Consider the following 12,473-nt stretch of genomic DNA (forward strand, 5'->3'; position numbering starts at 1 on the left):
GGGGTCGAAATGAAATCTAACAAACTCAGTCACTTTGACTAATGCAAGCACAAGGATAGCACTGTGGAATCAAATAATAAAAGAAACTGTTAAAGTGGTAAAGTTAGCCTGAGTCAGTGTAACAATCGTTATGATATGTTACAGCAAAACATTTTTCTTAGATACATCACTTAAATTGTAATGTGAAGTGAACAAAACAATAACGCTGATGAGGTCACAGGGTTATTTTTTAGACTGCAGAACGCTCCCTCCAGAGCCACAAAGACTTCTTTCAAGTTTTTTCACAGGCTTTGCATTAATTCTCATGATGAGTAAACTGAGCTTCATGTGTAAAATAGATGTGTCTCACCTCACCAGACCATAATGCAAATGCGAGTTAGTCTGAGTGGCATTATCAACGGCTGTGGACCTAAATGCCTCTGGATGTACAACCATTAGATAGACCCACAACCAATCAGGAACGGAATGTGTCTGTGAAAGACTATTGCCATTTTTTCCATTAAAATTTGGAAATAGTAATTCAACAGCCCACATTAGCAGCAGTCATCTTGGTAGTTTTCATGACAAACAGTCATGACCCACTCAGCTCTACTTGTGATTGGCTAGAACTCCATAGGTCTAGGCATGAAGAGTAAGATTGGTTAGGGTAAGAATATAAGAGTAATGATCTGTCGTAGGGTAGTGGGGCGGGTCATGCCTTCGTCATCCTCGGAAAAAAAATAATATTACGTTCCCGGCACGAGGTTGCACAAGCAAAACATTTTGTCGTCACGTATTTTGTGTAAAGCGTGAAGGATCCACAGTCCACAAGTTGTCAGTCATCATCTAAAACCCGTACCATATATATAATATGAGATAATCATTTGTGACTGACCCAAACAGGATCTGGTTGACTGGAAAAAAAAGCCTGAAAAGGACAAGATGTATCTGCCAGAGCAAATAAAACCAAAACCTCCAGTGTAGAAGACAGGCTGCCCTTCAACCAGACAGGCTGGGTTCCAGTGTTAGCAAGTATATAGGATAAATTCAAGTTCCTTTAGCAAGAAACTGAACTCACTTAAACCTTCAGAGGCTCAGGTATGCATCTGGCTGTACCCACAGAGAAAGCGATGCTGTATGAAAACATGGCAGAAAATCCTGCAGAAAAGCTGATGTTATCATTCTTTAAGGAGGCCGAGCTTGGTCCCAGTGTCATGAATCTTTTATTTGGATTTAACTCGTTAACCACATGATCACATGAACCTCACATTCACGGAGCTGAGATATTAAAGGTTTGTATTACAATTCAGCCTACTTATTCAAAACAAAAGCACATTTCCACAGTGCCAGTAAAGGATAAACTGAGGATAAATGTGATAGAAATAACAAAAAAATAACTGCAGCAATAAAAGGCACTCCTTAAATAGCGTAGCCGGTCAGCATCAGCAACTGAGCTTTGAAATATCAGTGGCACAGAATACTTTGCAGACCCCAAACAGCCCTCTCTCTCTAATAAAGAGGTAATTCACATGACCATGTGGTTAACCAGCGGAAAAGAATGAACCGTGGAAATGAATATTTGCATTTCAAGGGTTAGAAAATCCATTCAGCCAAAGTTTAAGTTAAAGATCAAGATGTTATTTAAAAAGCCAGATGTTTCAATGATTTTTGGGAAAAGGTATTTGGTAAGGTACTTGAACTTAAAGGCTGTGTAATGGCATACTGTAAGCGGGTTCTTTCCTTAATCATATGGGTTTAAGGTAAGGACAATACACATGCAGAGAGATCAACCAATATCTATAATGTGAACTAAACATCAATAGGAGGCTCAGGCTGCTTCTCTGTGTTTTTATCATCAGGGAATATTCTCTCAGTGGCCATAATGACTGTCATTAAAGCAATGATTTCACTGAATATAGCATTGTGTCCCTGTTGGCCCTTTTTCATTGCACACACAGTGATATACATACTCACATAATATACTAAATTACCCAAGCAGGCACTCCTTTATCTACACCTCCCTCACTCTCTTCATCTTTTCCGCCTCCGCTTTCCTTCTCCCATTCTATTTTCTCCCCAGTAAAACCAAAGAGCACTCATCTGTCAACTGTATGGATTTCCTGTCAAATCCCAATACTATAGTGCCACTGCCCAGGTGACATTAAGAACTGTGTGTGTGCATGTGTGTTTGCATAGACTTAACCAAGACAGAGGGAGTTAGGGTTTGAGTTGAAGGAGAACGTGTGTGTGATGCCACGGTCAGGACTCCTGACATATTTCTCCTTTCGTCAGTAAAATGTGTGAAAGCACGTGAGAGACAGTAAGCCATAAAAGGAATAAAGGGACATAAGTGAGGTTGGAGCCAACAACATCATTCCCTTGATTAGACGCCAATGGGGTTTCAACACTGCCTTTAATGTGATTCACGGCAGCTCTGTAAGTCCTGGCCAGGGTTTTCCTTTGGTGTGAAACACACACTTTGACACACCTTGCTTTACCTCAGTCATAAGCGTGTGAGCTACTGTGAAATTTAAATAGACCAAGAGCTACGTCTGTCTGTTTACAAACACAAAAGGCTACGGAGTCATGATTCACGGGGGCCGGATTGCTCAACTGGGTATTTCATCCCCCACAATGCAGAGCTTGTGGTACCTCACTCCACCCGTAACTCCCCCTCGCAGTGAGAATAGTAACAGAGCAGCATTTCCTGACTGAGTAGCATGTTTTACCAAGGGAGACTAAATCCCACTGAGGTGTACCATGGTGTAGTGTGCTGAGTCAAGGACTCGGTTGAAATGAGGGAGACGTATACCAGCTTCTTAAAATGATGGTCGCCCTGCACAGCCAGATATAATATTTAAGCCTGTGTGCATTTTAGCAAGGAGAAACAGATAAACTTATCAAAACATTTTCAAATCATTTTTTCCTATTATCTTTCTGGATGTTTCCAAAATTGAATCCAGATATTTTTCCCCATCTTACAGGTTTTTAAAGAACATTTCCCACCATCTTGTATTATTCCCACAACTACTGTACTTTAATGATCAGATCTGGGTTTATCCAGAGATAAACAGGACCCTGAAGTAGTATACAGACCAGGGTTACAGTTTGACTAGATTATGTGAACTGTTCAATCTGGATGTAAAAGTAGCTAAGTGTAAGTGAATTTCCTTAAGATTTGCAAAAAGAAATGAATTAACGCTCATTTAAATCCACAATTTAATGAAAATGTTCAAATCTGGATGCGTCAACATGAACATTTGCAGGGCGACCTCTAGCTCACCTGGTAGAATGTGAGCCCCATGTAGGCTGAGTCCATGGCAGAGGCCCAGGTATGAATCCAACCTTTAGCCCTTCGCTTTGTGTCATCCCCTTTCTCTCCCTTTCCTGTCTATCTACCACTATCTAATAAAATAAAAAGCCTTGTGTCCTTACACAAGTACAGCAAGTATTGTAAGTCAAAGTTAAAATGAATTACTGATAACAATTATATAAAAATTATGAATATAAGACCTGTGTTGTAATAATCTTCAAAACACATAATTATAGGCATTTGTTTCACATGGATTGATCAGACGTTTTCTCCATCCACGAAGACGTGGGTAACATACCTCGACTCCAGCCTCATAGTCCGAGCCATCAAGTAGAGTGATTTTGACAGGGACGGTCTTGGGCCGCTTGCTGCATTTCTGGGGGGATTTGGAGGCTTTGCTGGGGGTCTTCTCTGAACTATCATCCATGTCCCCCTGGTCCTCAAGAACCTGGGAGAGAGAAAATCCTTCCTCTTCAAATCACCGTACTTTGTCTTTTTTATGTACATATTTTAATTCTGCATCTCAAGGGGCATTTTGTACTTTTCTTTCAAAGTGATTTCGATTCAAAATCTTTGATCATGTGAGGCAATCATCAAATGCATGATGCAGTGTGAGCTGCTGCTCTAAGATGTTGCTGGCACAGGCAAAGCGGGTTAGCTGCCTTGCATAACAAACATGCCGGAAGGCCCTTGAGTGATTGAGAGGCCTGAGTAAAATGATTTACAGCTGCTGTGTGTTCCATAGTGCCCACCTGATTGGTTCTCATGGCGTCACCCTCCATTGCGTTCTTCAATTCCCCAGCCAAAGCCGTCTCTGTTGTCATAGAAATGGACTGCAGTCCTGCAACCACACACAAACATTTAGTCAACATCAACTATTTTCCTGCTAAAAAAAAAAAAAATTGCTGAAAGTCCAAGCTAAATATGGATTTCTAATGGACTCATAAGATGTGAACAAAAGAATTTGTCATGTGTACACAGTATACAAAATCTAATGAATGGCCGCAGAACAGATACCTGTTGTGACATCACATGCATTTTGTCATTGCAGCTGCTTTGTGGTATCCGTAATTACCCGGTACTACCATGTAAATTGAGTGTCTCCTTCAAATGCATGGCCATTGCATTGTGCATTAGGAAGAGATGGTGAAAAGAAAGAAAGAGCGTAGCTAAGCTCAGTCAGAGCTGGCTCGCCGCCTCCCACGGGAGCACTCTGCATGAAGAGTGCTGGCTTCAGGACGCTCTCCCCTCACACTAGCAAAGTAGATAGCATAAATTACATCAGTCAGAGAGCCCTGCGGCACGGCACAAGGCACCAGACACACCGGGAATGAGAGAGAGAAAAGAGGAGGAGTGGGGCATTGGAAATGTGACAACAATCAAAGGATGAGACAGAAAGAAGGACAAAGTACAACAGGCAGAGGTTATGAGGAGAGAGACACAAGGCTAAGGAAAAGAGAGGGGCTGGAGAGTGAGACAAACAACAAGGCTGATACAATATCAAGATGAGCCGGAGACAGATGAGTCATTTGAAGGTGGCCACTGCTACAATCAAGCTCGAACTCAGATTATGTAGCACAGCTAAGTGAAACAAATGATCTGAGAAAAAACCCAGAGTCAATGTGCAGCTTTAGTTTGAAAAGGCAGCACGGTTCAGAGAGTTTAACATTACTTATGTCAGTTAACCTTTTTTTCAAGACAACATGACACATGTTCTTTGGAATTACAGTGTTTAATTGTGTTTTTTGAGATAAACTGGATTATGATGAGATAGTGATGGTGCAGAGATTCATGCATGTGCCTCTTTTTCCCCATCCAAAAATAGGGTGGTAATTGCCAAATAATGAGGTTGTTGCTTTCCTCAAGTATAATGATTTTCTTAAAATATCCTCATTTTTCGGAGTCAAGTAAAATGGATATACGCAAGAAATACAAACTAATTTTAAATGTAACAATTTCTTCTTAAGTAACTCTTGGAAATGTGTTAGCCAAAGGAATGTGTGATATGGGTTAAACTTACTTCATTAAGGAGTAAAACAGCTTCAAAAAAGTGTTTTTTCTATTCAAAGCAAACTGTCATCGAATAGTAAAGTTCCCTTAAAAAATGTTGATTTGAACATGGGAAAAAAAATTAAAAAAAACAAAAATATCACACACTGGGAAGATGTTTGTAATAAAAACCTTGAAGCCTGGTGTAAAAAAAAATTGGAAAACAGCATAAAATAAGGCAAGAGGTTAATGAGAGGAAAGGATTAGTGAGAATGAGACATTGGAAGCTCTGATAAAGTACAAAGCTTGCAGGGGAAACTGCCATTAGGGAGGAGCAAAACAGAAGCTTAATTTGGTCGAGTAAAAGCCAGTGAGTTGTTTGTAAACCAGGAAAAGATATGATACTTTTTCCCCATAGAAAAGCCTCTAATTACCAACTTTTCTTTCAACTAGCTGCCTGAGTACATCTCTGTGTTTATAATTTGGGAGGCCGGAACACAGCATGTCTCAGCTTTCATGATAGGTCAGCCTCCCTCTGCATAATGAAGCCAGATCAAACAGGAGAGCAGTCTGGCGCTAGGAAGGCTGCAGATGTCAAACTCACACAGTGCATTGTTCCTCCACAACTCTGAAGGGCCTGCGGGTTGTTTGATTAATCTCATTAATAAATAATGACATAATTGATTTCAAAAGTTATCCTCATAATGACTGTTTATTATGTGCACCAATTACATTTTTAGTATTTACAGTACATTTAAGTGGTAAAACTAAAGCAAGATTTAAATTAAAGGTTTAGGTATTTGGTGAAAAGGTTTAATTGTTTTCTGCAGAGAACAATCAAATGACAAGAACAGCTTTTTACAAAGTGGCCACAGTTCCGGTGCATACAATCAGTATTACACTTCCTTATATCCAGTGCCCCCAGAGGAAACAAAAACCTTGTTTGGACACCCTTTTCTACATTTCATACACTGTAGAAAGCAATAAAGATGATTCAAATTCAGAATCCATTCTTTTACTTTGACATCCATCTCTAACCTGTACTAATTTCTCTGCTAAATACCAGTTCTCCTGAACAATAGTTCACCTGAGCAAATCAGATCTGCCCACTACAATACCTCCACTCAGTGTGAATGTCATCCCCCTATGAAGCAGCTGTCAGAAAAATGAATCAGTAAATCTCAAACAAACTTGAGAAGAATTCTAATAGATCAGTGTCAGAAACTTAGGGCGCTCGTTTCACACACACATCATGATCGCGAGGCCAATCAATTCTTTCATTTGGGTCACTTTGTGTTTCAATCGCTCCTGCTCCACATCAGTTCTGGTCTCGGCACACCTAATCATCTGTGCGAGGGAGATGATGGAGACTGAGCAGTGTGAGGTGCTGCTGCTGCTGCTTAGACTTAACATTCCTGTAACAGTCACATTCTTCAAACAGACTTCCATTAAAAGGTCCTTCTCCACAAAATCCTCCGGGGCCTTTGGGGTTTTGAGCCTCAAAGAGCAAACATCAAGGAAAGTCTTTGTTGAGTATGACAGCATCAGGATAGGTGATGCTCTGAAAACAATGTGCAGGATTGAAGGCCTCCAAAAATAGTTGCATTACATAAGTTTGCTTATCTTTACTTAAATAAGACAGAAATACATTTTATTTATACTTCAGAAGTGTCTGGCCCAAATTAAAACATTGTTGGACTAGATTTGGGAAAGTATTAATATTATGATGGTTATTTAAATCAGTGGTTCTAAACCTTTGAGTTTCAACCCCCCAGAATAATCAGGTTGGTGTTCGTACGGTCACTGTGTGTGCACTGTGGTGTACTTGTGTGTGTGTGTGTGTGTGTGTGTGTGTGTGTGTGTGTGCGTGCATGCGTGCGTCTGGTTTGTGTGTGTTAAATTTAAATGTGGTTCTGTCCTGATGAAAACCAATTGCACTTACAACTAACTAAAAGGTCACAGCAGTCCAAAACTACAAACGATGGCAATTGTATAAGCCATCCAGAGACAGAAGTCAGGGTAACATTGATAGAAAAACAGGGTAAGCTTTGCAACCTCTTCTCATTGTTTATTCACACTGTTAAATGAACACTACTTAACACGTAAAGGCCCTGAGAACCTCTTTAACTAAAATAATTATAATGACAAAATATGGTTATTTCACATCATTTTTGTCTGTGCTCTTCTCACTCGCTCAAAGTGAGCGGGGCACTGTTGGAAAGAGGTGATGTCACAAATGTGCATGCACCAATCAGAAATGAGCAACAAAAGAATCAGAATAACAAATGTAATGGCAGTTGCTGTGGTATTCTTCGCTCAGGTTGCCAAGGAGATGCCGTTGTCAGTCAAATCAGATCAACCCACACAGTTCTCCTTGTCCAAGTAAATTTGCAGACTGGAAAATTAGAACAATGAGCTGAAAGACTGTAGAAATTAAAGGAGCTGCAGAGTCCTTTCTGTATGGGTTACTCAACATGAGTGATCCTTTTTACCTCACAGAGTCATTAAAGCCATTGCTAATACAAAAAAATAATGGTTTTTAGCAGCTTTAAGATTTCAAAAAAAGGTCAGGTGTTTCAACCACTCCACGTTAGGAGCTACATCATGACCCGTTTGCATTAGGGAGCACCTTGACCCTCCCAAAAAACATCATGACAACAACATCATGATAATCTTAAATTATTCAATGTTAAATCCCCTTCAATTCAATTGTGCAGGATGGTGCAGACACTGACATGAACACCTGCAATATATAATGCAATCAACTGCAATAGTCGTGCAATAAATAGTGTTTTTAAAGCATCTTTTATCTTGACAGGTGTTGATCCTTTTAGTCTTAAGCTCAAAGTATTGTTATACTGTAATTTACCTTACAAGTCACCATTGAGGTGAATCATCTCTAAATAATTCTTTAAAAAAAAGATAAGCTTTGCAAATGTTCACAACATAAATTATTTCCAAAACATTCAGTACAGCATGCTCTGCCAGAAAATGAATGAGAATAATTAACTTTTATTTAATATTTAATTCTGAAGGCTTTTAATGGAAACTTCTGGATTAGCCTTTACGTCTTACTATGTGTAACTTTAACTTGCAGAATGAAAGTCCAACACCCACTGAGCCCCATTAAAAAAAGAGATGTCTTGACCTGATCATCATAGCTGCTGGTGGCACACAAGATCCAACAACATTTAGCAAGCTTACCTGCAGAAACCCTGCAACTCATTCATAATGGGAGGGAGCCATGACTCATTTACACTCCCTGGCTGTCTGTCACAACATAAAACGTACAGATGGTCCAACAAAGATGAGATGTCTGTAAACTTGTATTTCTGACTCCACACTTCAAACACTTTTCACCACATCAGACTTTGATTCAAAGATGTATTGTCTTTGTGGATAATGTCTATGGTGTACAGTATCTCTGACTGTCAAGAACAGATTGTATCAAATTGAATTGAATTGAGTTTCCATAAGAAGTGTTGCCTAGTCAAGTGTGTTACAAAACACAGAAGGCATCATAATGATAAGCTGTCTTACTGATCACTTAAAATCTTTTAAGATAAGACCCATATGCACGATTCAGCCTAGTTCTTCAGCTGATTCAGCCTATTTGACATTGTATCAAATACATGTACACAGACGTCCCTATCTTGGGACTCTATCAGCCTGGCCATGTCAGTCTAACTCTGGAGATGACCTCCTCTGCGCTCTACATTTTAGAGTCAGTCCAGAAACACAGTAATCATTACTAAGCAACGCAGCTGTCCTGATGTAAGCCTAGAGCCAAAGCAAGATTTTGAAACTGCACTCACTGAAGAGGAAAGAAGTCTCAAACTGCAAAACGTCAACAAAAGGAAGCAAAAAGCCAACAATGCAATGCCCCAATCACTCATTGTCTGCAGCGGGGCAGCTCAGATAAATTGCTAGATAGTAACAGGCATGATGGCTGATCATCTAGGACAGAACGATGCCCATGATGCACCACTTACCTCAGCCAGCCTGTTCCCATTTGTCTTCATGCGGTCTCTCAAACAAAGAGTCAATTTAGAGGCCTCGAAAATTGATGCTTCTTAGGGCGGGAGCAAGTTGCCCACAGGCCCATTCTTCATCAGCAGTTGGGCAGGAGAAATCTGTCAAATATCGCATCTCAAATATATGTCACAGCAGAGCAGAGGAAACAAAGCGTGTGGATTCTTCTGTATTGTTTGCTGTTAGGAAATTGTGCATGTGCTAACAGTGTCAAATGTTTACCTCCAGAGTTTATTGGAGAAAAGAATTTGGTTTACCGTGGCACAGCACCTCTTGTGGTTGCAATATCAAAGCTTTGCAAGAAATATGTTTTGGAATACATATTTCACAGTAGTTTTAAACATAAACTAAATACAGGTAATCTCCATTCTAACCCTGCCTAAATGTAGGTGGGAAACCCTTTTTAAATAATAACCCACTATGATTTTAAAAACACATCAACATTTTTCAGGTTTTCAAGCTCTCATCAGCACAATGAAGGCGCTACCTCCCCCTCACTGTGGAAGCTGCTGATTGCTCAATTTTACAGCTTTTAGATCAACTGTGATTCAGCACTAATGTTTTGTTACTGGTAAACAGAATGGAAGTTTCTGTATTAATGAATGAGGAATGAATGAGGAGCAATTGGTAGTTAATGGGTTACAAAGACAAAGTAGTGATAGTAGCAGTAGTAGTAGCAGTAATACAGAAAAATAAATTATGGGTCATCTGCTGCAGAGAGGAGCACACAGATAAATGTTCTTACTGTGATACCCAGGCAGTGTTCTTCCTTTGCCAGAAGGTCTTTTCAGACTACATAAGTCACATAAATGAGCAAAGCATTCCCCTAAACTGTACTCCTGTTAATTAGACTATTCATTGATTTGGAGATTCAAAGAGATATTACATTCGGTCAGAAAGAAAGACAGTTTGCTTCAACCAACCATCTGTCTTTTTCAGGACGTTTGAAGAGGTAATTCCCATTGACTGCAAGTATGGATCTAAGTCTCCTTATTTTGTGCCAAGTGTCAAAGTATCCTTGTAGTTTTCCAAGCATTTAACTGACAGCTTGGTCACTCTAATGGATTACTGGCACTTTCTGGAGGTTAATTCCCTCCTGGATTGCAATACTGGTTGGTTGTGGTCCACCACTTTGGTCCATACTGAAATATCTACTGAACTATTGGAGGCATTATCATGGCATTTTTCTCGGACAGTCATGTTCCCGGTAAGGATACATTTAGCTGATTTTGGTTATCCCCTGACGTTTCCACTAACACAACTATGACATTGGCTTTTTGTCTTTTTTTCAGTGAAATGTCTTGACAACTACTGAATGGATTGCCATGAAATTTCTTACAAACATCCACAGTGCCCAGAGGTCGTATCCTAAAAACGTTGATGATCCCTTGATTTTTTAATCTACATTAGCGCGACCACCAGGTCTGAATTTAAATTTGACCAATACCTTTTATGACCTATACTTGCAACACTAATGACATTACCATCAGCTTCATCTGTACTTTATGTTCAGGACTAATGTTAGCATGCTAACAGGCTACACTGAGATGTTGAACATTTTATCCGTTAAACGTTACAGTACAGCCACGCAGAGTTGGTAGCATTGCTGTAGACTCAATATAATATTGTACGCTGTTCTTACTGTTCAAATTACTAGCATTTCTAATACAACACTTTACATTTAGTGTTTAATAAGCACAATGTATACCAAGACTGTCATGTTTACCACAACTACTAGTGTGAAACGCCAAACATTTTTACACTGGTAATATCTGAAGCAGCTACTGCTGCTAAAAGGCAATAGAATGCCCTGCCACATAGTATTACATGAGCTGTATACATAATGTTGAATACCGTATGTCCACTGACATGCACAGAAGCCTCCCACCCCGAGCCAATCAACCTTTCTCAATGAGCCTTGCAGTTTTATCATGCCTCCACATCTCAGCTGTATAACCCGTGCGTCCCTTCTAATGGAATATAGCCAGTTCATTAATCCTTCCTGGGCAGAGACTGGCTCTGGGAAACCAGGTACAAGACTGTGGGGGTTGGGGAAGTGGGAGTGGCGAGATGTCCTTGTTCAAGGGAAACCACATGCACACATTCTCCAAACCTTCAGTGCTCCGCAGTCTTGGGAGCAGATTGCAAAGCACGACTGTTACGTCTGCTGCAAATCATGTCACACCACAACAAAGATAAATGATACGTCTAGTGAACCAATGAGGCTGCAAGTTCATCCTCCCAAAGAGAAAGCAAGCCCATAGGAAGCTACCTTTGTCGACATAGTACAAGCACTCTCTCACAGGAATTGTCTACACTATACAGCAGGGGATATTACAGATGTTAGTACACAGTAGTTCTACACTTCAGCAGTACAAAGCTTCCTTTTTAAGCTAATATTAAAAGATAGATCATATGATTGCAAACTGATCTATGTCTCTGTTTCATTGTCACTTGGAGTTGGATAAGGTGGCAAATGTGCATATCAAAATTATTGGGGGGGGGGGGCATGGTAAAGTCAATCCTCTCTGATTAAAACAAATCAGGCAGTGAAATCTCTCAAAATGAGCCTTCAGAATGCATCATTTGATTTATGAGATGAATATCTTAAATATGAATCAGTTTACACGAGTGAAAGAGACAACCTCCTCCATTCTACACCACAAAGTAATCTTACTTACTTGCTACAGTAAAGGGGTCATGGCACGGTATGAGAACATTACAGGTCAAAAGAAATTTGGAGTTCTTAGAACATGATTGGAATACACAGACTGCTAACCTTTTTTGCTATCAGAAAACAGAATTATTTTTAGAACAATATGTGTACAGACACTTGTGTGGGTGACACTGATTTTGAGACACGATGTTAAAACTGAACCACAGAGTGGAATCAGAACCTCCTCGGCCTCGACAGAATCTCAACATTATAAGCTTCACTGATTACAAAACATCAAAAAGGTATTGCTGTTATTGTGTCCACTCCCTGTGTGTTAATTAAGAAAAACATAATACAATGCATTTAATAATTTAAAGGTGTACTTCTACAGGCCTTTACTTGCAAAATCAAAAAGAGAAAACAAAACATAGCTTCCCTCTTTAGCACAATGACGGGCACCAGACTGTGCCTGCATGCGCCACAGTTACATCTTTTTTGACCAAA

General features: G+C 39.8%; 1 protein-coding gene across 10 annotated transcripts in view; it reads right to left on the reverse strand.

Moving 5' to 3' along the window:
* Positions 1 to 12,473, reverse strand: part of si:dkey-178k16.1 (band 4.1-like protein 1) — a 36,785-nt gene that overhangs the window by 20,989 nt on the left and 3,323 nt on the right. For all 10 annotated transcript variants that reach the window (XM_034877818.1, XM_034877817.1, XM_034877816.1 and 7 more), the window contains exons 2-3: positions 4,045 to 4,133; positions 3,591 to 3,740 (exon numbers count right to left, since the gene is read on the reverse strand). In XM_034877818.1, the coding sequence (XP_034733709.1) occupies positions 3,591 to 3,740; positions 4,045 to 4,116 (222 nt within the window). In that variant the 5' untranslated portion in view covers positions 4,117 to 4,133. The remainder of the gene's footprint in view (positions 1 to 3,590; positions 3,741 to 4,044; positions 4,134 to 12,473) is intronic.

The sequence above is a fragment of the Etheostoma cragini genome, chromosome 7 (assembly GCF_013103735.1).
Source record: "Etheostoma cragini isolate CJK2018 chromosome 7, CSU_Ecrag_1.0, whole genome shotgun sequence".
Classification (NCBI taxonomy): domain Eukaryota; kingdom Metazoa; phylum Chordata; class Actinopteri; order Perciformes; family Percidae; genus Etheostoma; species Etheostoma cragini.